At 42.6% G+C, this 26,318-nt stretch overlaps 2 protein-coding genes across 8 annotated transcripts in view; both read right to left on the bottom strand.

The window, feature by feature from the left end:
- The window catches only part of myh14 (myosin, heavy chain 14, non-muscle), a 40,077-nt gene extending 29,747 nt beyond the window's left edge, over positions 1-10,330 (bottom strand). For all 7 annotated transcript variants that reach the window (XM_070551150.1, XM_070551152.1, XM_070551155.1 and 4 more), the window contains exons 1-5: positions 10,097-10,330; positions 6,173-6,356; positions 3,530-3,736; positions 1,642-1,798; positions 684-711 (exon numbers count right to left, since the gene is read on the bottom strand). In XM_070551150.1, the coding sequence (XP_070407251.1) occupies positions 684-711; positions 1,642-1,798; positions 3,530-3,736; positions 6,173-6,343 (563 nt within the window). In that variant the 5' untranslated portion in view covers positions 6,344-6,356; positions 10,097-10,330. The remainder of the gene's footprint in view (positions 1-683; positions 712-1,641; positions 1,799-3,529; positions 3,737-6,172; positions 6,357-10,096) is intronic.
- Positions 10,331-13,232: 2,902 nt separating this feature from the next.
- kcnj14 (potassium inwardly rectifying channel subfamily J member 14) lies at positions 13,233-19,040 on the bottom strand. Its single transcript, XM_070551157.1, has 3 exons — positions 17,771-19,040; positions 13,867-14,184; positions 13,233-13,652 (listed from the first exon to the last, which is right to left on the bottom strand). The coding sequence occupies exons 1-3, from the start codon at positions 18,815-18,817 to the stop codon at positions 13,428-13,430; spliced, it is 1,590 nt and encodes a 529-aa protein (XP_070407258.1). The 5' UTR covers positions 18,818-19,040; the 3' UTR covers positions 13,233-13,427.
- Positions 19,041-26,318: the final 7,278 nt, after the last annotated feature.

Raw genomic sequence — 26,318 nt, 5'->3', positions numbered from 1 at the left:
AAGTATTTAATATTTATACATGTGATAGAATCAGATCACCCCAGAAGTCAGTCCCACATCCAGGGCCGTATCAAGGTATTTGGGGACCAAGGCAAATATAGGCTTGGAGCCCCCACCACCTCACTTCCTGCTCAGATGGCCCTATAAGATGGCAGCGTGCTGAGTACAGATCGTTGTTGCTTTTATTTAATAAACAATCATTTTAAAGCACTGTTATTATATCTGACTGTTTTTAACAGCAATCCTAGCTCAGACACCACATCACCTTCCACATATATGTCATGAGCTCACTGAGCGTCACATGACCAGATTCATACTGAAGTCGTTTTGGTGAAAGTAATGCAAAAGTAGTGTAATGCCTTACATTTTAAAATCAGTAATATTGTAATGTAATGAATTACTTTAAAATGAGGGTAACAAGTAATAAATAATGCATTACAGTTTTGAAGTAACTTGCCCAACACGGCTTCTAAATAGAAATAAAGAAAAGCTTTAGTGGGTGATGCTTTGAGATCTAAAATTGGTTTAAATGTCAGCATAAATCTGAAAAGATAAAAGCACAGAAGAAAATGAAATGAAAGTGATTCCTGCACACAGCACGCCTTCAGCGGGACGCCTACAGAAATGCTCTGGATGTTAATGAAACACACAGACCCAGTGGGATCTCGGCGTTTGTTACTCACGTGCAGAGGATCGACTGATCTTCTCTGTCTGTGGAGCAGAAAAACACCATAAAACTTAGGTTTTGTCACAAGAATTCACGGCACAATGAAGGATGTCGAATGGATTTTTTTATTTCTCCAAAGTCTTTAAAAGAGAATCAGATGAAACCGTTTAAAAGTGTGACGTTAACGCAGAAGCATTCAGGAACTCCACTGCCCTGCCGTTTAAATCGCTGTGTGTTGTGTCACACGCGCTTTCTGATTCATGCAGTAAGAGAGCAGCTGGTCACCAGCTCAACTGGTCTCTCCGGGCTGCCAAACCACACGGCAGTGGAAGTGGATGGGTGGACACGGCTTGTAAGGCTGGTGGTATTTGTTTGTTTCACATTCTCACGAGTTCATTTCAGAAGAATTCATACTGGTCCTACAGGTTCCATCGCTGTGATAACACACCTGCAGCCGTTGCCACCCCCGAGCCCCCTCAGGGATCATGGCAGCTGAGGACACACAGCCCCATCCGTCCTGTCTCATTACTTCAGGTAGACACGCAGAGGCAGAAATGTTGCACAACCTTTAACTGCTTTTAAAATGTTTGCTGGGAACCCTCCGTGTCTCATTTCATAAAGTCAACCCGACAAGCAGGGCATAGCAAAATAAATGCCTGTCGTGTATCGTTATAAACATGTGACTCACCGCATCGAACGCACCAGTACCTCACTGCACTGGAGTTTTGCAACAAGGAGTGTCACACCCACAAGTCTCATTTGTGAAAACGCTGTCTTACGTATCTGTTCTCACTTTTAAAGCATTTGATAACAACCCAGGTGGAGAAAATACCACACCTTCTGAAAGCATTCCTGTTGAGGCTTAGCGACCAAAGATCACTGATGATACGGAGTGCTGAACGGAGCCGATACGCCATGTCTGAGATAGCTACGGGACTCAGAGTCAGTCACAGGTCAAAGAAAGCAGGGATTACCTTGCAGCATGCTGCGATACGCCGCCTCTGATATGGCGTAAATGTGCGGGGGCATCTCGTGGCGTTTTTTCCCCCGGTACATCTCCACAATGGACTCTGTGTAGATGGGCAGGTTCTTGTAGGGGTTCACCACCACACAGAACAGCCCTGAATAGGTCTGAAAAATCACAGAAAAGTGACATTTTATGGCAGATTTGCACCTATTTCATGTCTATGATTTCGGATTTCTAGTGATAAGACTTTCACTCTTAAAATAGTGTTGTTGAAATAATGTAGGCTTTTATTTCTATTTTTAGGAAAATGGAGAAGTAAAATCTCCTTTTTTACAAAACCAAACTAGAACTAATAAGAAAACAACTTTTCAAAAGCTCGGCCAAATGAAAGAAACACGATCCAACGTAGAAAGTGGTTTCTGCCAGGTGATACGTCTGCAAAGTAAATAAAACGGCTTGTCTCTGAACGATTAATGTTTGAGTGAAGAGACATTAGGCAGGTTGGCTCTTGCTTGAGATTATTACCAGAAATGTCAAAAAGAAATCAATTTATACGACATAAATCCTTCTACTCTAATCAGCACACCTAAGTCAGCCCACTAAAATGTCCCCTTCCTGTTTGCCCTTTCCTTTCCAATGTAAGAAGTAGAAAATTAAAGGGGCATTATGGAAGTTTGACAGCCAAAACATGTATAGAAATAATAAATGTCTTCTTCATACATTCTCCTGCTATGCCCTGGTCCTGTAGAATGAGCCCTGGCATTTTTACTGTGATTGCCTGTTTTTCTGTAAAATCACAGAAAAAGAGAGCTGCTCGGGTCGAGCAGGCTGCTTCATGCGCGTTCACGCTCAGGCATCGCCCGTAGCATTTGCTATCCGTAGCTTTAGCAGCAGAGAGAGAGGCAGTGCCACTTTGTCGCTGTTCCTAACGCCTAGTGACAAAGCTAGCTACATTTCTGAGGATCCTTAGCGACTTTCTGTAGAACTTTCTTCTAGATATTTCCTGCAAATTAGCAACAAAATAGCCATTTTCGCTCCGAACCATTCTTTGAACGTTGTTTCAGCTGTCATCAAGGATATAAATGTTATAGATACAAAGGATGTCACTGGCGCATTAGCTCACCGAGTAAGATGCCGGACTTTCGTGCAGAAGACCCGGGTTTGATTCTGGATGTGAACATAGTTTATTTAGAGTTTCTTTTTTACATTAATGGTATTTTTTTACAGTAAGATGCCCAAATTTTTATTTGAGACTCGCCAAACGGCATTGAATTCACAGATAAAAAAGATGTGGGTTCAACTTTCATTTTGGAACAATTTTTCAAGCAAGGTGTAGGGGATTATTTTCATGTTCAGCCTGCATGAAAAGCTCAGAGTGACCGATTGTAATCTGAAAATACATTAAAAAAAATGTATTTTTTTTCAGTCAACCACACCTTTAATGCTTTAGTTTGCATTCCAGTTGAAGTGAAAGTCTTAGGACTCACCGCTCTCTTATCACCCGTTGTATTATGCCTCTCTAAGCTATGCAAATAATCTTTGTTTGCTCTTAACTACCATCCATATCTTCCACATCAACCGTTAGTCCTGCCATTAAGAGAAGTTCAGATGTATTACTTTCATATTTTTCTGCTGTGATTGCACACGCAGCTGATTTCTGCCAATCATCAACAGATTGTTGCATCTCTCTTAATTCTGCTTTTACGTTTTGGTTCCCCGTTTTCTGCAGCTGAAACTGAAGACACCCCCGCTGCCTCCTCACACAGGGTGGTAAACCGACTCCTTACTTCTCTCACCAGCTCATATCAGGTTCAAAAAGAAAACGCCGCCTCGCCTGGGTGCTGTGTTGGACTTGTTTTCAGTTTTAGGTTTCGATCGCTAGCCCCTGAACTCACATAGATCAGGCCGGAGTAGTATCGTTCTCTGAGGTTGTGCAGCACCGACGCTTCGTTCAGGCAGGTTAGGTCGGCCATGTCCTCCACTTTGCTGAAGCGTGGAGGGTTCATCCGCTGCACCTCCTCTCTGGACAGAGTCAACTTCCGCTGGCTGTCTGTGAGCTCCACCTCCACCTCATCGCCACGCTCTTCCCGAATGCTGGCCGACTGGGAAAAACGGGATAAAAAACAAAAACAAGTTAGAATAATCAACAGGGATGTGTTTTCTCTAAGAAGGCCAAAGCCAACGCTGCTGACCCAAGTCACCCCTGTTCCCACGAGTGGAGACTTGTTATCTGGTCCCAGGTACAAGGTACCAAAACAAGAACAAGCAGAAACGTTTATTTATTCCCAACAGCTAAGATCTTTTCATTAGTCTGCTGTGCTCACCACAATGACAGCAGTATTAGCTCATACCTGTGTGCTGAGTGTCCTGCATGATGCATGTTGTATATTTGTACTTTATTTGTATTTATTCTCTGCTGGTCTGCATAACAGGTCGCCCCTTGATGATAATGAAGTTCCCTTGGCTTTGACATATTTCTGCAATACTTAAAGCCTGCCTATGATAAATAGTGTTTTATACTGAACACTGAACAACCCTAACCCTAACTGAATGCATTGATTCTGTTCTAATTTGGAGAAGGAAATAAAGAAGCATGATGAGGCGGCCTCAGATCCCAACAGAGAAGCTCTAAAAACAGCCGCTACTTTTCATAAAAGCAGCTTTAACTAAAAATAAAACCCATCACAGAGCTAAACTGCAGGAAACTTGCCGTTTCAAGCTTCTGAAAAGTAGTTTCTTTCAGCTCAAAATAGAACATAGGTCAAAGGTCACTTACAAGGTAGAAGATTGCTAGAAAATGAACACAATTAATGAATATATATGAATTAGGAGACACAAAAACTGATTCTGCTGTGTGTGTGTGTGTGCGCGTGTGTGTGTGTGTGTGTGACAGATTGAATTTGACAGCAGACTAGAATAGATGGCGATAGATCAGAGGACCTATTTTATTTGTACTCTTGTTGCACAGGAAGGAGAACTATGGCTCTGATCATAGTCTACTATGTAACACACACACACACACACACACACACGTATCTGTGAGGCTGTACTGTAAATTAGACGCAGACAAGAGAAAGTGCTCAGAATATAAAACTGCTAAATAGCGTGCGTGTTTAATGTGTGCGTCCATGTCTGTGTGTGTTTCTGCAACATTCTCAGAACATGCGTGTAAACGAAGTCAGTGTCTCTGCATGGCCTCTTTAACATCCAGAAGCTGAAGGAGTGTATTGTTCTATTCATAGAGCTTTTTATGAAACCAGTCCAGCTGAGAGAGGGACACTCAGAGACAGGACATTGAATTCATGAGTCACATCCTAAAACATGCACCCGTAGAAACATACAATAAGCATCTGAAGTTTGAGTTGGACACATCAATATTATATCAGCAGTCTTGGGATAGCTGCTGGTCCTCAGTGTGCCAGTAAGGACTCCAGTGAGACAGACAATAGCGGAGAAAATAGTTCAGTGTCACAACGATTAATGCTCCATGACTTAAAAACAACACACACACACACACACACACACACCCTATGTTGCTTAGTGTCACCTGCCTGACACGCCTCTGGCTGAGGGAACACACTCGAAGGCAAATCATTACAAAACTATTAACGCTGGATAGTGAAAAGCAGGAATGTTAAGACGTCGTCGTCTTCCTCCGCTTATCCGGGTCCAGGCCACAGGGGCAGCATCCCAACTAGGGAGCTCCAGACCGTCCTCTCCACGGCCACCTCCACCAGCTCCTCCGGCAGGACCCCAAGGCGTTCCCGGACCAGATTGGAGATGTAACCTCTCCAACATGTTCTGGGTCGACCCGAGGGCCTCCTGCTGGCAGGACATGCCCGAAACACCTCCCCGGGGAGGCGTCCATGAGGCATCCTGACCAGATGCCCAAACCACCTCAACTGACTCCTTTCGATCTGGAGGAGCAGCGGTTCTACTCCGAGTCCCTCCCGAATGTCCGAGCTCCTCACCCTATCTCTAAGGCTGAGCCCGGCCACCCTACGGAGGAAACTCATTTTGGCCGCTTGTATCCGCGATCTCGTTCTTTCGGTCATTACCCAAAGCTCATGACCATAGGTGAGGATTGGGACGTAGATGGACCGGTAAATCGAGAGCCTGGCTTTCTGGCTCAGCTCCCTCTTCACCACGACAGATCAGCTCAGCGTCCGCATCACTGCAGACGCCGAACCAATCCGCCTGTCGATCTCCCGATCCCTCCTACCCTCACTCGTGAACAAGACCCCGAGATACTTAAACTCCTCCACTTGAGGTAGGACCTCTCCCCCGACCCGGAGTTGGCCAGCCACCCTTTCCCGGTCGAGAACCATGATCTCAGATTTGGAATGTTAAGACAAATTGCAAAAAATAAATGGAATTTGGTTCTGAAAAGTGTTTATTCTTATAACACCCTGAATGATTTAACCCCTTAAACCCTGGCGGAACGTATGAGAACGCCAGTATCAAGACCCAGAAGGTGCTAATTAATCAACATGACCATGTGGGATAAAAACACAAACTTCTTCTCCTTGACAACTTACCTCGAAGCCATGCTTCTCTGACGGCACCCACACCAGCCTCTTTGCAGCCCAGTCGGCTTGGCTGGCGGCGGAAAACGTGGGGGAACTTGAGCTGGGGGATCCTGGCCCCCCCCCACCTGTTGATAGGAAGCGAGTGACATCATTTATGCTGCCCCCCGCTGACCTGGACATGGTATTACTGGCACTGTGTGAGAAACGAGAGCAGAACACAAAAGAAAAGGGGTCAGCAGGAGTTAGAGTTAGAACTGTGGATGATTTCTACGGCTGGGAGATACTGGTGTGATTCTGTGTGGAGACATCACGCTCTGTGTGCACACCCGCAAATTCTGGTATGACAATGTAGCGGCACGCAAGTAACGGGCAGCCCGTATCCGACCGAGGCTGGCCTAATTTAGAGATGAGGCAAATCGAGAGGAAGACAAGAATGGAGGACAAACAGGGAGACTTCTGGGTGAAGGGACATCAAGACACATCAATCCAGTGGATAACCTGACATGACAGCAAAGAGGGAGAGGGATGGTGAAAGAAAGGGTTAGGTGATGAAAACAAATCAGAAATAAATCCTTAGAGGAGAGTTCACAGAGTTAGTGAAGACTGGAGGGACCTCCGGACGCTGATGTCCCGAGAGCAACGGGGTGACAGTTGCTAAAGGTGGTTACAGCTCTGACACATGAAGGCAATCCACAGTCAGACTGACAGCGGCACCGCAACAGGAGCGGTGAACTGCAGGGGTTTTGTGAGGAAGCTTGCTTTATGGGTGGGCGGAGGAGGAGATGTCATCACCACGAAGCTGAAGGTGTGAAGATGTCTGTCACTTTTGTGAAGCTGAACGTGTTTGTGCTTCAATGACACAAAAGAATCTGGTGGAATACAGGGACATCAACAGGAGAATCTATGAGCATTAATAATGAAAGTAAAACGGTTTTAGTCACGACTCCATCTTATGGTAATCGTATTAGTCCCAAATATGAATAAGAACTACTTTTTGACAACTAAATCGGGATAAATCTGGTGATCCGTTGAGCTAAATGACACAGCGTTAATATAATTAAGGTATCTAGAGTAAGCTGGTGGAATAAAGCGAAAACCAGCTTTGATTCGACAGGCAGTTATTGTCCCAGCTTGTAGGAAAAAGTCAGGCATCTCGATGCTTCTGCAGGTATGTCATCAGGCCTGATTCCTGCCACACACACCTCAGTCTAAGCCTTTTCCGCTTTGCGTCTCAGTCTGTTCCCAGCACTGCCGTTACCATACCTGTAGCTCCAACACAACTTTGGGCGTGGAGTGAACATGTTCACAAAAGAGCTGCCGACACCCAGCCAGTCACTCTGGAAACTATGCAATCCCACAGTGGTGTTAAAAAGCTGTTAATCATTTTAAAAGGCTGGTTTCATGTTTCTTACTAAACTTAGAGGCCATTAAAACAAACATGCTGAACATTGTGTTATTTCCTAACTTTAAAGAGTCAATGTGCAGTGTTTACCATTAATCTCTGGTAATATATGTTGTTGGTGGTTTCATAACATAATAACCATAAAAATTGGGCCTAAAATACACGAGCGTGGGTCTAAGTCTCTGGGCGACGCCATGTTTCCTTCTACGGGAGCCTGTGAGGACATACAGCATTTACAAACGGTTACAAAGCTTTCACCATTCATAAACGTTTACACATCTACCTCTTCATTTGCTGCCAGTGATGAAAGGGAGTCTGATGTGCTTGCCATTTTGCTGGGGGTTGCACTTCCAGTTACTTTTGACCCTAATGGGCATCCATTGGTACGGTCTTACTCAAGCACAAACATACCGCTTGCAATGAAAAATACACACCGTCACTTTAAGTATGAAATGTTGCTGAAAATATGTGAAAAGGGATTTTTCCTTAATACTGTCACTCTTTGTATTGTGCTTACTTTATATGGGGCATTTCACAGAAGCATCAATCCAAACGCTTGTTCCTTTATAAAGGGCAAAACTGATCAACTGGCATTAAATAAGCTAGCAAATCACATTTCTTTCAAATTAAATTGAACTTACTGTTGGCTTAAATCTGACGTGAATTTAACTTGTTGCTTTTTGGTTTTGACATGACTGTTGTTGTGAACTGGCACTAGATATTTCCTTTTATTTTTTAGATTAGAACCTTTTTAATGTAGCCAACAAATTACACTGGATTAATGCATTTACGACTTAGTGTGGTCTGTGTTGGCTTGCTGTTAAACCCAAATCTGAGTCCAGACTTTATAAATAGGTAGATTAGAAATTGAAGCTTCACATCATGCTGAACTGTTAGCGTTTATTTATATATATATTTATTATTTGTGTGTGTGTGTGTGTGTGTGTGTGTGTGTGTGTGTGTGTGCCTGGGAATGGTTTGTGGATTGGGGGTGAAACTGTCACAATTGCTTTAAGTGTGGGAAAGGGAGGGAATGTGGGTTATATGGGTTATTTTAATCTGTTAAGCACTTTGGGTTGCATCCTATGCATGAAAAGTGCTTTATAAATAAAGTTTGATTTGATTTAAGTGAACTGAATCAAAGTGAATTATTTGCAAACTAAAACTAGTTCTTTGTGATGAGTCTGACTTTGTTATTCTTTGCAGTGATAAATGGTTATATAGCGCCTTCTTAGGGTTCTACGACCCCCCAAGGCGCTTCACAACACAATCAGTCATCCACCCATTCACACACTGGTGGGGATGAGCTACAATGTAGCTACAGCTGCTCTGGGGCACACCGACAGAAATGAGACTGTTCAACACAGGCGCCACCAGGCCCTCCGACCACCACAAGCCAAGGTGGTCGAACCTACAACCTTCCGACTACTGGACAACCCGCTCTACCTCCTGAGCTACTGCTGCCACAAATGTCTTATTCTGATACATTTTCATTGTTTTTACTATGTTTTGTCCTGATTTCACTTTCAGTTAAAGGCATTTTACAAATAAATCTTGACTTACTAGTGACACTGATGAAAGATGTGGAAAAAAATTATAACAAAACAGAATAACTTGTTCTAGCCTGTAAGCTTTATCAGCTGTCACAGGGTGCTTTATCTATACAGCTGTAATATATGATGCTGTTTAGCCCAATCAATGCCAGCGTGTCACACACACACACACACACACACACACACACACACACACACACACACACACACACACGCACACACACACTGAAGGAAAGACCTCTGGGTTGTCGCAGTACAGCCTAAACCAGCAAACTCCTGCAGCAGCTGGAGTTGCCAAATTCCGATACCTCTCCTCCATAGCAACAACACCCGGCTCAGACAAAACCTGAGTTTGGACTGAGGTCATCCACTGCGGGGGGGTGGGTGCTGCTCCCTCGCTCCCTATGTGAGGGTGCGTTTAACTAATGGTGGGGCTGGAAACGCCTTTTTCTCAGCTTTGATGCTCAGTGGCAGCAGCGCATCGGGGGTGATAAACAGAGGAGGCATCTGCTCACTGAAGGCGGACAGTGAGGAAAGGTGACATTATTAAGCCGCTGGTGGTGATCATTACAGCTGCGGCTGCACAGACCTACAGATGCGGCGTCAACCCTATAAATAACCTGCTTATTTCAACTGAAAGCAGCGCAAAAACTGACGAAGACGGCCACACCTTGAGGTGGAATGAAACATCAGAAAGCCGCATGGGAACCATTCAATTTCACACCATCTATTGGCCATCTTTATTAATATAACAAGCTACATGACTGTATCTAATTAATATTTAGGTCGACTCTACACGGCTACACAGTTTGTTTGACCTCGTGTCTCTTCGGATCTTCTTATTTCTTAAGATCAATTCATTATGTTTCATGTTTAGACGTTAAGCCAGCGCGAGGTTAGCCCAGCTCCACTGAAATATGATACATTAAAAGGATATACCATTAGCTGGATTAGCATAAATGTAAATAAATGTCTCACCTTTAGGTTCCGCTCTGAGAAGTGGGTATGGCCGCAGCGTTAAAAGAACCGGGGTGAAGCTGTTTCTTGGATATTTCCCTGCCAGATAGGTGTGTAGCCTACCGCATATGCGGCGTTTATCATCGCATTGCTCTGTGTGAAGCAAGCCGCACGCACTCGGTGCGAATAAAGCAGCGAGCACTGAGGGCAACTCGACGGCTTCGGCCCCGACGATGCGCTTCCGTCTGATAGACCAACCAGGTACCACCACACGGGTTATGTCTAGCCTCACGGTGAAAAAACTCCAATTGAATTGTGAAAACCAAGTCGCAGACCCGCCTCGTAATTCACCGAAAGCTTTCCGCCCTGAAATGGGCAGAAAACGGTTGCGTCGACGAATCACGTAAACATCAGCGTAGACAACTTCGATTTTAACCAATGAAAATAGACACTAGGCGGGTTTATGTGTGACTGACGTGTATGCTAACCAATCGGATTGTCGTAGCAGGTGCCTTCAGCACCCTCGCGCTAGAGCAGGGAGATTCGCGCGGCCTTTGTTTACCCCTTTACGGCAAAAGGGTCCGCAGTCACTGATCTGGGATCTGATTTGTGTGATTTTCATCTAAAAACAGTTAAAACGGTCTAGCTGCAACGATCTGATCCCAGACATGTCATTTGGACTGTCCTTTAAAATTCCACAAAATCCCGGGGTTCCAGACAAAAATTAACAACGACGTTATGTCTTTTAGAGATTTAATGAAAAAACAAACAACAACTCTAAAATGTTTACAATCTTAACCGGATAACTGCGGCCACATTTTACAGGAATAACTTATTTAATGGTGATAGTGGCACTGGTTTAGATGTCAGCTTGAGAAATGTTGATTATTCGCACCAAATTTAGAAATTCTATACATGAACATTCAGTTTATGATTTTCTGTCAGTGTACGTGAAGAGGTAACAGCTTGAAGCATCTAAAACAATGTTGTTGTTATCTGTGTTTAAAAAAGAATCAAAAATGGAATGTCGTTATTTTATATAAAATTCATTCAGTTTAACTTAAAACTGAATATTAATCATTAAAAATCACAGCAGAACCAAATGTGGATTACAATGAAAATGGTTGGTAGTCTTGTAAACATATAAGATAAGAAATAAACAAGCCATGAAATAGCAAATGTTTATTTGCTCCATAACAGAAATATTATCATTATTATTATTATTTTGGAAGTGCTCTGTGCCTGAGGCCACTTTAAAATGACATTTAACCCCCCCCCCCCCGCCCAAAAAAAAAAACCTGCTACATATTTAATGAAATTTATTAAGCTAATTTCTTTAGGAAACATTGCCATTTACTTGCCGCTGGATCCAAAACAAACAATACGATGACCAACAAGCTGTCTCTTCTGGCAAGTTTTCAAAGCTTTTCAAAGTGATGGCGCTTTAGGGTCAAGTTACACTTCATGGAAGCAGGGTGAATGACATGACCCTTGGTGAAGCTTATAAATAGAACAGTCATGAAGAAGAGGTGTAAGCAGAGCAAACTGTAACTCACACAATGCTGTCTACTTTTGATGCTCTGCCTGAGGTTACAGGGGCTTTTTAACCCTCTGGAGGCAGGCGTTGCAGATTTGCAATGTTAAAACCTACCTACCTGGTTACTCCACATTCGTATCTCTTGAGCATTTTTTTAACTCTGAAGTACCCCTGAAGGACTTAGTTGTTTGTCCTTTTATCAAAACTTATTTTGAGCCCGAGAGGGTTTACAACACATGTGAATCTCTACACCCTTGATGCTGACTTTGCTGCAACAATAAGGAACAACAGAGCTTCGTCTGTTATTTTAGCTTCCATATTTCACTTATGTGCAAATTACAAACAACAAAAATCTAACTGTGCGTCGACAAGGCTGATTTGGTCAACACTTTTACGTGTTGCACCCCCATCTTTCTCGAAACATCTTAAATACTTAGATTCAGTTTAAAATAACAAAAATATTTAAATAAACACAAACATTCCAGGTGCTTTGTATTATAAAGTGCAGTTTTTACAGTCTACATTACTATACAGCTACGAGGTTCTTCATGTTAACGAGGGTACTGAGCACTCATAATGCAAGATAGAGTCACAGAACTTTCTTGTGTATTTAAAACATGCTGCAATCATGTCACGTTAACACAAAAATGTGCAGCGAGCAAATCAAACGAACGGCTGCTGATGAAGGAAATTCTCTGGTCTGTCACAAAGGCACCACCCACAGCACCAGTCTCATGTTATAGTGAGAAACGTTACTGAAATTAGTAAATTAGTTCAAAAATACAACAGTATCCCTACAACTGTAGTGTTTTGATCCACTTGTGCAAATGAAAGTCAGGATATAGAAAAAACAAACCAACCCAACTTTCCATCAACAGAAAATATTTCCCATTCAGTTTCTGAGGGTTGAGTTGTTCTGATGTTGGAGTTCATTTTGGGTCGATGGTGCATCTACAGAACTAATAAGTAGTTTTGTGAACAACAGCATTTGTGCTTTTAGTGACATGATACTTAACAGGATCCTGTAGATATTAAATATGAGTAACATCAGTCCAGTTGTGTTAATGTGTTTTAAAACCAACAAAAAATAAATAATCTGCAAACACTGAAAATAAGTGCAAAAAACGTTACAATCCACAAACATTTTCCACCCAAAAGTGCAAACATACAGAACATTAGTCAAGAAGAAACTGTTAAAAACTGCTGCTTGTTTTCAACGGTTTCCCCTTACTGTTGTTTTGCTTTGTGCTCCAACATGTCGTACATTCCTCCAAAGTCCTGCAGCATCGAAGAAAGGACGCTGTCCATACTTACCGTTAGCATCACCGAAGCAACAAGTCAGCAATAACGAGATAATTCACTTCACACAGAGGCCACCATCCCTCCTGATCAGGAGTTTGAAGATGAAGCTGCAGGTTAACGCCACCGAGTGGGGCTGCTGAGCACCACGCCAGATGAAAGTGCTGTGGTAGAGGTGGGCCAGAGGTGAGACTTAAAAACAAAGATGTATTCAATGATCCTGAAAGACTGCCAGGGCCAATCACACAACGAGGTCAGAGCGATGATCAAAATCCTATCCTTTCCTTTACTTTTCCTCTCTGTGTCTGATCAGAACAGGACCGTCGAGATCTCCCAAACTCAAATCCTAAACTCTTGACATTCTCCTATTTTAGCTTTCCCTTCTTCTCTTACCCATTTACACCTCAATCTGTTTCTCTTTTGGTCCCCCCCTGTCCATTTGTCTTGTCTGTGTCTCTTTATCCTCATCCAAAGTATTCTGTGTATTTTTCTCTAAAGCTTCCAACTCTTTGGGACTCAGTTACAATGAAGGTGTTCTGCCAGAGACAGCCTTCGGGTCAGCTGAGAAGGACACGCTTGATCCGGCTCATCTTCTGGAGAGACGAGCTGCAGGGCAACTTCGTTCTCGTAACAAAATGATGAGCGGGAGCTTTCGATGTACTTCTGCTCAGCCAGATCTTTAGCACTGCACAACGGGGTGTTTGGGATTTCATATGTCCGATGGAAAAAGGAATAGTCCACCTAGAAAAAAGGGCCAGATGGTCTTTAGCTGAGTGCTAACACTTCACAAAACAACAGAAAATGTGCTCATATTTAACATTTTACTTTAGATAAACTACTTGAAAACTCAACACTCAAAATAACAAGGAATACCATTTGACTTCAGGAACTGAATTGAGGAAATGAACTATTTAAGCATATATTCAAACATTTATGTCTCTAATTCTTTCCTGACCTGGTAGCCACCTTTCTTCTCAAAGAGCACAGGCTCAAATCGGTGTCCCCAGAGGATTTCAGAGGCCAGGTAGGAACTACGACACTGCGTGGTCATTGCTGTGGCCTCAACCATACCCTCGAGTATGACCACCACCTCCAACTCTGCGTCGTGCTCCAATGTTTTCTTGTCCATCTCAAAAAACGGCGACTCCTCGTTGATTTCGTGGACAATTGTCACAGGAGAAACCAAAAAAATTCGGTCAGTGCCCGTGTCAAACCCCACGTTGATGTCTGCGTTGTCGAGTGGGAGGTACTCCCCTTCGGATGTCACCCTTGGCTGAGAAAAAGGTGGGCACAAAAAGAGAAGCAGTCACTGTTTTGTGGAATCGTATTTGATGTTTCAACCGATTTACACACGTTTAATTATTTCCATTATGGTTAAGGTTGGAAGTTGCAGTTTGAACAGCCTAATTTTGAAGAAACAGAGATTAGTTCTAACCAATGATTACTCTAAGCTCAATCAAGATCAAAGTGGATTGGCAGCTATTTAAAAATCAACAACAAAACATTGCTTTACAAAATGTTGCAGAAGATGATCAGAGCATTAAGACGGGTATGATATTCCTGCAGAAAGTGTCTCAGACTGCACACACAGTAAAAAATAAGGGTACAGAAAGGGTACATTATCATTCCCCAAGGGACAAAAATGAGATTAACTCAGTCTAAGTACTAATACTGGGTATCTATCTGTACTTTTTTCATTGTCAGAAAGGTACATGTAGGTTCCTTGGTAGTAAAAGGTACACATTTGTACCAATTCTTTCAAAAGGTACCATTTCTGTTTATGATCTCCTTCACTAAAAAAACATCCATTAGCAAAAGCTATACTTCTCAAAATAGATTTAACAGTTTTCCTGTTCACCATTGTGTAAGCACTGAAAGATAGTTGTAAAATATTTTGTTGGGTTTTAAGAAATTAACAATAAATTCAAAAAATGCATTAACTAATTCAATATTTTTTAAAAGAAACAGTGTGACTCAATTTAGTTTTGAAAGCATAAATATTGGGATAACTAATTTCATTCTAATAGCTTTTGACAAGGACTGTTGATAAGTTTAACAGGTCGGCATTGTATTTGAAAAGTAAATAATTGTAGGAAGTACTTTTGAATTTGAATCTGCGTCCTGATATTTTTATCATCTAAAAATAAAAGCACTCATACACAGTTCCACAGTGATGTTGTGATTGGTGCAGTTTCCTTGTAAGTAGGAGAACCCAGGTTCACATCCTGGTCTGCAAACTCTCTGCATGACCTCTATTTTTGTACTTTAAATGAAGGGTGCAGATTTGTTCCCAAAGGTACAGGTTTGGCATGTAAAAAGGTACAAATTACAAGGGTACAAATTTTTACTCACAGTTGATGATACGAAATCGTACCTTTGAGGGGACCACCCCAGTGAAAACACATTGTACCCCTAAAGGTGCAATATGTACTTTTTTTTTCTGAGTGTGCAGGAACTGTAGTGAGTATGAAAAATCTTTTTGTTTCCTTCACATGCATAAACTCTATTTAAACTTTTTGCAAATAAACAAAAAAATTAATGCAAATAATCATATTATGCTAAATTAAAAGTAGTGTAAAACTTTATAAAACAGGCTTCACATAAAAAGCAGTTTTAGTAACAATAAATATTTTTATCTAAGCTAGAGCTTTAACATTGATCTCAGTGATTGTTGAGTTAAAAACTTGACCAGCTTCACATTTGGCACCTCTCTGCAGCCCTCTGCTGACTAAAAACTGCACTAAATAGTTTTGTGGAGCGGGTGCCATTTAGGGCTGGAGTTGGCCACGCCCATCCACCCCCACTCAGGCTGCTATAGGCTGAGAAGTTGTTAATTTGGTCTTAGACATCACCTAAACTAGCTGTTAGCTTGTCAATCTGCCCTGACCAAAACATGGCCATTTAAATACCTACCTACAAAAACCATAAAAGTTTATTTATCACAACTTTTCCTCTCAACATTTCGTCAAGAAAACTGTAGTATCTTTTTAACGAACCAAGGTCACAAAATATTTAGTATAAAAATAAATTTGGCAATTAATATCCTGATTTTAAAAATTCCGTTAAGGGGATACATTATAACTATTTCACATTTTTGAGTCATTTTCTTGTATGTGCTAAAATGATCCTTTACAGAGTTAATGAAATGTCACTCAGATCTCTACCCCTGTGGTCAGAATACCGCTCTTGCAACTTCAGAGTATCTGGTCTGGTCCCTGTTGGACTTACTAAAGTGAAGCTGACATGCCGTCACTGCAGTCTGCTTCCAGTGCGTTTCCTGCATGTTTTAGATCATAAACACAGCAAACTGTAAGACAGAGAGGAAATGATCTCTGTCTGGCCCCAAAACAATTTCTAATCGGAATCTGGCGCCCTTGAGCCAGCAAGGCTCCAATGAAAACTCCCCCCTCAGAAGATATGTGGAATGTGCCGTCGCTATGGCAACTCAACTCTGTCTCCTTTCCCATCCTGGGCGGGACTGCGGGAAGGCCGCTGAAGCGTCCAGGGTCACTGCAACCCTCCAACCCTCAATGCTCCTCCCCCTATCCACACTGAGGTGACATGCGCTGCTTCATCGTGGCTGCAACTGAAGAGGGGTTAGTCCCAACCCACCATCCCACCTAGTGAACACTTATGTTGTGTTGTCTGAAGTCTGTTGCATATCTGTCTGAGGTGTTTTTTTTTTTTGCATAGCAAAGCTGCCCTCCTGGTGGAGGGTAACTCTGAAGTGCCTTTTTTTCCCTCCACCTGAACCAATCCTCATGTAAACCCTCTTATCTCTAGTACGGTAGCGCGACTCAGGGTTGCGAATGACCACAGTCACCAATTCTTGTCATGTGTCTATGTATGTATGTCTGATCTCTTAATTGTGTGTACTGAAACTCTAATTTCCCTCTGGGATTAATAAAGTATCTTTGATTGATTTGAGCCACACCTGTAGAGACTAATGAAGGCCGAGGAGGCATGTCAGCAGTTAGATTAAGGTGTTAAGAAGACGAACGCGCAACAAGGACATCATTTAAACTTTTTGTTTTTACTAATCGACACTGGGTGGGGGTGGGGGGTGCTAAAAGTTAGCCAAAACTGTTTAGTATCCATTTACCTTGTTTTTTTTTTTGAGGTATCACAACAAAAGCATTGCAAACTTTTTGTCTTGTCCTTTTTTACGTGTTTGGGTAACATTTGGTAGCATATGGTTATTGTTTTGAGCTTCATTTAAAAGTCTTTAGTCACACTGCCAAAGCTTAGGCTTACAATTCTCCCACCCCTTTCTGTGAAAGAAGATCTAGCTTTAGCATTTGGAACTGTATTTCCTTCATCCTAGCAAACCTAATCCCATCTGCCGTGGTTGGACTTTGTTATGACCATGCTATTAAGAGAGAGAAAGGGAGGTGGGAGAGAGGGAGAGAGAGAATTGTCTGTGCTGATGGGGCGAGCGGTCAGTGCTAGGCAGGTATTTGTCATTCTGAAGGTTATTTATATGTCGTCACACTAAAGCAGCAATCAAGACTATGAAAGGCCAAGATGCGCATAGCTTCAACCTTAATAGAAGTTAAAATATATTTGGCCTACACAGAAAAATGAGACCAGGAAGGACAATGGTTTTCAGTTAAAGAATTGTAGGCAAGTTAATCCACGGTAAGTCTTCCAAACCCCTGAGGAAAAATAAAACAAGTTCTCATTAACTATGGCTAAAACAGGCCAGATGGTCTAAGCTTTCCCTTTCTCTCCTGCTCCTGCAATCTTTTCCCTTTCCCCGAATCTCTCACAGTGGGAATCGTTTTCATTTGATACACCACACAAACCGACCTCTTTAATAAATGTTTACAATTCTTATCATTCATCTATCTTCAGCTTACTTTGAGTAGTTGTGCTCTGACGTGGGCCTCTACCAGATGGCTCTTGCGTAGGTTTCCAACCCTCCACATCATGCAGAGTTTTCCGTCTCTCAGCGCCACCACGGCTGAGTCGGAGAACACCAGAGTCTCGTTGCGTTTCTTGGGCTTGGAAATCTTTGCCATGACCGCCCCAATGATGAAGGCATCAATAATGCAGCCCACAATGCACTGCACAACGACCGCCAACACCGCCAGGGGACATTCTTCGGTCACGCTCCTGAACCCGTAACCGATGGATGTCTGCGTCTCCAAAGAAAACAAGAAGGCTGCCATGAAGTTGTTCACCTGCAGAAAGCATGGCTCCTCAACCACCATGTCTCCATCAGGCTTTCCTCCAGAGCCGGCGTCTCCTGATCCGGGCCTGGGGGAAAGCCGAATGGAGAGGTCCCCATGCGCGGAGGCAATTAGCCAGAAGATGAAGCCAAACAAAAGCCAGGAGAGAATGAAGGAGAGGGTGAAGATGACCAGCATCCAACGCCAACGCATGTCCACACAGGTGGTGAACAGGTCACTGAGGTACCGCTGGCCCCTCTCGCTCATGTTGACGAAGGTGACGTTGCAGCGTCCGTCCTTGCCTACAAAGCGTTGTCGGGGCCGGCGGCTTGAGCGCCTGTTGCGTCTGCGGTTAGTAGTGGAGAGGGAAGAGACTGAACCCTGGACTGGTGATGAAGGGCCATCCTGTCTTCCTCCTACACTGCTACCTCTTGTATTTCTTGGCCTTTGGCACATTCTTTCTGCTCTCACTTCATCTTTTTCTCCTTCATCTCCCCGAGCTGGCTCGCCAATGGCGCTCTGTCTCCGCGCATTGCTGGTGCTGCTCTGCAGTTGTAGAGCTTTGCCGTTGAGGGTGTGGGACGGAGAGGAGCTGGTTGGGCTCCTTGACTCCGTTGGGCTTTCTCCCGCCTTGGCTGTATCTGCAGCACTTTGTGCCAGCCTCATGACCTCCTCCTCCTCCACTGGCCCATCCACCACAGCACTGAAGCGGCGTTTGACACGTGCAGCTCCCATTTTCTGCAATCAAACCTTTGCAATTTTCAATGTTGCTTAAATCCTTTGACAGAGTCAGTGACGTTGCAGAGATCAGCACGATATTTTCCAGTCCGTCCCAACGAGGTGACGACGGCAGGTCATGAGGAGAAAAATCCCTGGAATTCTTTTTCACAGTGCAGTCTTTCAGTTTAGTTCCACATCACCTCCATAAAAGTGTCCTTTTCTACAAATCCTTTCAGCAAAGTCCTTAAAATCAATCCAAAGCGGCGAGCTGAAAATCGGCAGCTCTAACAGTTTGAGTCTGCGATCACGCAGGAGCCAGAATTCATTTAAGGAGTGTTGGGGCTGGACGGACCTCGGCATACATCACAAGAACATGCAGGGCTGTGTTCAGTTTCAAACTAAAAAGCGAAGTCTAAAGGTCATTAGCAGGCATCGTTTGATGAACAGTAGAAGCTGATTACGCAGTGGAGTGGGATAGCGTAAACGGAAGCATCTTAAGGACATCCAGCTCATCACGGCGCACATCTCATAACACCGTGAGACAGAACAAGGTTACGACACACACACACACTTTGACGACGACAGAAGAACTTTCAACATGCAATGATTAAAAACATGCAAAACCTTACGGTTAAAGTTCTTTCCAGCCTCACAACCTCTTCGAATGAGCATGAAGAAACACAATAGAATCAAATGTGCATTTGTGTTAGTTACAGAGATTTTAGCAAATGTGTTTTTCTGCAGAACCAAAAGCCATCAAAAGCACAATGAATAATTTTATCTCACTTTAACGACTTTTGTCCTCACAGCTCCAGCTAAAGTCACGTCTGCCTCGTAAACCCGGTTGAAATAACCATCCTTGCATTTTCAACGCCTAATCCGTCTTGTCACAGCTTTAACAATTTCACGTTTCCTTTCCAAGCACCTACGCGGCAGTTTGACTGCCACCGTGAACTCGTTTCAGTTGTGTAGAAAAGACGAATGACAATATTTCAGACAATCACCTGAAACAGCTAGCATCTCACAGCCGATAAATCTCATAACAGTTCAGCGTTACGGAGAAATCCCTAATCACCTGGCAAAAGACAGTAAACAGGGAACGATTACTATCATCTATCTTATGATTGACCGTGGTCTCGAGGTTTAGGTGGGCGATTGATATGAAAAGAGGTGGAAAGTACACAGATCACCTTAAAATGTCCTGCCTGGAGTTCAGGTGAACGCCACAGAAGAAGAAAAGTCGACTGGTGCTGAAAGAATAAGATTCCAAAAAGCACGATTACACTTCATGGACTTAAATCTCTAAATAAGCATTTCTGATCATGCACATTAAAAATAAAATCTGTCAACATGAAAATAGCAACATGCAAGGACATTTCTGCAGAAAACCATACACAAATACCAAAGAAGCACTTGTGTATGGTTGTAATTAAAAAAACATACTAGAAAAACAATGTGTGGACACATCTATGTCAGAGTTATATGTGCTGATCAGCTGTTTCCAAAGTGCATTCAAACTAAACCCAGTTTACACTGAAATCATCACAGAGTTGGGAAACTCATTCCAGATCCAACACCCCCCCCCCACTTCGATTACAAAGAGAGCACCAAAACAACACAGACTAATTTAACTAGAATGACAGAAAAGCGCTCTTCACCGATAGAAGGGCAAACGCCTACAACAAATAAAAATGGGGGAAAAGATCCCTCCTGAAGTGAGAAGTGACGTAAGGGTTCATCTTCACTTGAGTGTTGGCCTCCTGATCTGACACATGTTCAATGAAAACAGGGAGCGCTCCTGATGAGGAGAGAGGAATCACGGCGGAGGACAGTCGCAGGGGATGACGGTTGGTCTGCTCCTTTTATTCAGGCGCCGGTGTCTGCCTCGAGTTCCTTTGATTTAGGACCATTAGGACCTAAAGTGCTGCCAGGATTAAAAAGAGATTTGAATAAACAAAAATATAACAACAAAAGTAAAAAAAAAAAAAAAAAAACATTAGGAGAAATTATTTGAAAACGAAAACAATAATCAAGCAGAAGTTGTTTTGGTATATTTATGTCATTGATAAAGCAAAACAATCCCCAAAAAAAGGCAGAGCATTTACATTTAATTAGATTTCTGTTTCTAGTGCAGCATCAGATTAGGGATTATCAAATGCTTACCGGTACTAATCTGAGTTTTTGTGCTCAGTGATGGTTTTTGTCTTGATGAGAAAGTTTATCAAAGGAACTTGGACAATCAGAGACAATCTGTAAGAAAAAACAAATACATGTTTTAATCATTCTACCGTTATTGGACACAGATCTCAGATAGACACGTTTTATTTAATCACTTAAAAAACCTAAACCTGGAGACTGTGGAGAAAAAAATAACATTTCATTCATCCCATCATGAAATTATTTAAAGAGCAAGTCACCCCCAAATCACATTTTTTTTGCTGATAAACTATATAAAGGAGTGTCTAATCATGCTACAGACACGTGTCGTCAATAATTTGGCAGTTCAGTGCATCTTGGTTAAAATTCAAATATTCTGCCTAAAACTGTCAGTGTTGTGCCGTCGTCAGGGAAAAATTCTGCACTGTACTTGAATTTAAATCTGCCACCGCTATTGGCTAAGAGGTATGCTATGATGTCACCTGGTACATTATGATGTCATAATACCATTGTGAGCCTCTCTGTGTGTGTTTTTGTTAGCGGCTCCGCCCTCTCGGTCTGCCAGGCAACAGCATTTGTTGTATTTTTCAAACAGGAAGTGGGAGTGGAGTTAGAATCTGGTAGGGGTTGACTTGCTCTTTAAAGAGCAAGTCGACCCCTGCCAGATTCTTTCGTAACTCCCACTTCCTGTTTGAAAAATGCAACAAATGTTGTTGCCTAGCAGACCGAGAGGGCGGAGCCTCTAACAAATACACACACTCAAGACATTGTGACATCATAATGTACCATCTAACATCATAGCATACCTCCTAGCCAATAGCAGTGGCAGATTTAAATTAGAATACAGTGCAGAGTTTTTACCTGACAAAGGCACAACTGCCAGTTTTAGGCAGAATACTTAAATTTTAACTAAGATGCACTGAAGTGCAAACTTATTGACGACACGTGTCTGCAGCACGATTAGACACTCGTTTATTTAGTTTATCAGCAAAAAAAAGTTTATTTGGGGGTGACTTGCTCTTTAAGGATATTTGCTGATTTTACAGTATAAGACCTTATTTATGAATAGAGCCTTAAAGACATTATTCATCACCATCATGTGTTTAGTGATGCCATAAGCAGTTTCTCAAGTTATGTGATGTTTATTAAGGAGTTAAGTTTTTCCCTTTAATTCTGTTCGGCCCGAAATACAAACATGGATGTGCCCAAGGGATTGTCTCTTCTTCATTAGCACCTTTTGAGAAGGCTGTGGTCACCAACCTGGGGGTGAAGTTGGATGTTGAGCTCACACTGGACACCCAGGTCAATGCAACAATCAGATCCTGCTATTTCCATCTCAGGAGAATAGCTAGGATTAAGCCGTTTGTTTCACGTAAACATCTGGAAACGGTCATCTACGCCTTCATTACCACCAGACTGGACTACTGTAACTCGCTTTATGCAGACATCAAGCAGGCCTCCATAGCGAAACTACAGAAGGTCCAAAATGTGGCAGCCAGTTACTGACTGGTACCAGGAGATCTGAACATATCACGCCTGTCTTGGAATCCCTACACTGGCTTCCAGTCTCCTTTAGAATTTTGTTTACAGTTCTGGTGTTAGTTTTTAAATGTTAAAATGAGTTGGCTCCACGTTATCTGGCGGACTTGATCCATCCTTATGTTCCCGTAAGGAACCTTCGGTCAGCACAACAAGGACTGTTGGTCGTTCCCAAACACAGACTGAAATCTCGAGGGGGTCGTGCTTTCTCGGTGCTGGGGCCGAGGCTCTGGAATGAGCTACCTGCATGGGTTAAACAGGCCACCACGCTCGGCAAGTTTAAGAGCCAGCTGAAAACACACTTTTATTCTTTAGCTTTTACTCAAGAAGAGTCCCGTTAATGGATGGCTTTGCACTTTTTGCTGCCCCACCTAGATTTTATCTGCATGTTTAGTTGGTGTTTAAATGGTTTTATATGTTTTTATTTTTTTTAATGTGTATTTCTGCTGTGCAGCGCTTTGTTTGGTCCTTGGGCCATGTGAAGGCGCTATATAAATAAAGTTTTAGTTAGTTAGTTAGTTAGTTAGTTAGTTTAATGGATGTTTTTTATAGCCTGGCAAGCCATACACTCACCGGCCACTTTAGTGGGTACACCTGTCCAACTGCTCGTTAACACAAATTAGTGATCAGCCAGTCCCATAGTGGCAACTCAATGCATTTATGTTGACATGGCTAAGATGATCCGCTGCAGTTCAAACCGAGCTTCAGAATGGGAAGAAAGGTGATTTAAGTGACTTTGAGCGTGGCATGGTTGTTGGTGCCAGACGGGCAGCTCCGAGTATTTCAGAAACAGATCTTTTGAGATTGTGTTATGGAAAATTTCTATTTCATTACTTTAGTCCTATTAACAGATCTATTAACTGAATGTCCTGAAAGCATTCACTCGCGCGTGCACGCGCACACACACACACACATTCTTGTCCTCCCACACATACACACACACTCTCACTCACACATGATCCACTCCTATTCCTCTCTTATCTCTTTGCTTAAATAAACTCTGTGACCAGCTGTTCAGGGCATTTGCCACAAAATCATGATTTGGTTGTATGTCTGCCTTATTGATTCTTGTCCCTTTTCTCTTCGACTCCAGGAAATGGGTTTACTGATAAACATATTGATAAAATCCCTAACACACTGTCATGCACAACCATCTCTAGGGTTTACAGAGAATGGTCCGAAGAAGAGAAAACATCCAGTGAGCGGCAGTTCTGCGGGCAAAAATGCCTTGTTGATGCTAGAGGTCAGAGGAAAATGGCCAGACTGGTTTGAGCTGATAGAAAAGCAACAATAACTCAAGGTATGCAGAAGAGCATCTTTGAAAGCACAACATGTCGAGCCTTGATGCAGATGGGTCCCAGCAGCAGAAGACCACACCAGGTGCCGCTCCTGTCAGCAAAGAACAGGAAACTGAGGCTACAATTCACACAGGCTCACCAAAATTGGACAATAGAAGACTGGAAAATGTTGCCTGGTCTGACAAGTCTCGATTTCTGCAGCAACATTCAGATGGTATGGTCAGAATTTGACGTCAACAACATAAAAAACACTTATTTTCTCTCTAAGTGTTTTTCTCCCCAGAAGAAGCCACAATGATGTTCTGCTGAGCTGTGGTGGCCTCATGGAGGGGGCCATCGTCTAACACACTGCTGCTAACCACTTAAACATTCTCCCTCTCCTGATAATAACTTTTTGCTTTCCTTGACGTTGGACGTGCTACTACTAGTTTACCCGTTTAATTAGAGATCCACTAGGATAAATACAATAAAGCTTACCTCTCACCAAATGGAATATTTACTAAGAAATCACAATAGAACTATAGACACATTATTGTGTGTGTGCGTGCGTGCGTGTGTGTGTGTGTGTGTGTGTGTGTGTGTGTGTGTGTCTGCTCTGTCTTCTCGATCCCCAGTGAGTCGTGGAGGATGGCTGCTTATACTGAGCCAGGATTCTCTGGAGGTTTCTTCCTGTTAAAAGGGAGTTTTCCTCTCCACTGTCGCTGCATGCTTGCTTAGTATGAGGATTGCTGTAAAGACTCTGACACTAGTCAGTGACTTGATGCAATTTGCTGGGTTCCTTATATAGGAAACATTATTTCTGATTGGCTTAATGAACTGTGAATTGGAATGTTTATTATGTGAAGTGCCTTGAGACGACTCTTGTCGTGATTTGGTGCTATATAAATAAACTTGAATTGAATTGAATTGAATAAAAGCATGAATCCTGTCTTGCATCAACGGTTTAGGCTGGTGGTGGTGGTGTAATGGTGTGGGGGACATCTTCTGATGGCTGCTTCCAGCAGGATAATGCACCATGGCGTAAAGTTTGAATCATCTCAGACTGTTTATTGAACATGAAAATGAGTTCACTGTACTCAGATAACCTCCACAGTAAGATCTCAATCCCACAGAGCACCATTGGGATGTGGTGGAACGGGCGATTCGCATCATGGATGTGTAGCAAACACATCTGCAGCAACTGATGCTAACATGTCAATGTTTCCAGTACCTTGTTGAATCTATGCCACGAAGGATTAAGGCAGTTCGGAAGGCAAAAGGGGGTCCGACTCGTTAAAAACAAGGTGTACCCATTAAAGTGGTTGTTGAGTGTTTTTTTATATAGTATAGTCGGGCTACGAGCCATTGAAACCACGCAGTCGTGGGGTGGCATCTAAAGGTGTCTTTCAAATTGTCTCAGCACGCAGTTGGACAGCGCTTGCACCAACTGGGGCAACAAACAATGTGACGTACGCACTTCTACGGCTGTCACTCATCGAGACAGTCCATCATACACCATCAAAGTGGTAAATACATAAAAATAAGTGACTGAATTACCCCTATCTGCTCATGTCACAAACTAAAGTTGAAATTGTTGAAAGTTGATGCCAAAGCCATCTTTGAAGTTTTTCTCTGTCGCAGCTCAAACGTGGCCCGCCTTACAAAAGTAGAGCGCTGTGATTGGCAGGACACAAAACTGATCAGGCCAGTGGTTGGCCTGTTCAGTAGAGCATGGCTAGACTGACCTGCAGAGCCAAACGTTTTGCTAAAGCTACAGTTAGTCTAAATTCATCCAGTTATGTTCTGAAGTGCATTTTTTCCCTTAAAGAGAATATTCTGTAGTTAGTTGTAAGACACATGATGCGTGCCAAAAGAAATAGTTGTCTCCTTAATTTTCTAACCCCACAGTTGACAGAAAGAGGTGGTGGTTTGAGACGAAGCAGTGAGACACTGACTCAAATGAAAAACAAATCAGCACTCTTGACTGGGATGAAGAGTCTGTGTTGCTTTGACTTTGGTGATATGCTGTGGATTACTGCTTCACTCCTGACTCATAATCTCACAGAGGGTTTTACTAATCCTCTAAAGGATTTGCATAACTGCCATTATAGAAGGATGCACACTCAGGTATGATATGATATGATGCAATATGAGTCAATACAATAAGATTCAATGCAGTATGATACATGATATGATACTATAGAATGCAATGCAGTGATATGATGCAATATGATACGATTCTGTCCATTGCTTTAAGTGATTTTACTAATAGAGAGTGGACTCTCAACAGTGGAGGGGAAAGTTTTAAGCATAGATCTCATGTAATCTGTTAATGCTAAATATGTGTTGGGAATTGCTCTTGGTAACTAACACGTCAAATTTTAGCTCAATACATTACAGTTAAGGCTAGGGATGCACCATATGTCAGCATCAATATCATTATCGGTCTATTTTTGTCATTTTTAACATAATGGTATTGCTTCAATCAGTGAAATTGGGCAGATGCTAACAACCAATATTTTTTTCCGTCTATATATTGTCTA

Source organism: Nothobranchius furzeri, chromosome 5 (assembly GCF_043380555.1).
Source record: "Nothobranchius furzeri strain GRZ-AD chromosome 5, NfurGRZ-RIMD1, whole genome shotgun sequence".
NCBI classification, from domain to species: Eukaryota; Metazoa; Chordata; class Actinopteri; order Cyprinodontiformes; family Nothobranchiidae; genus Nothobranchius; species Nothobranchius furzeri.
This window is presented reverse-complemented; position numbering and strand designations above follow the sequence as displayed.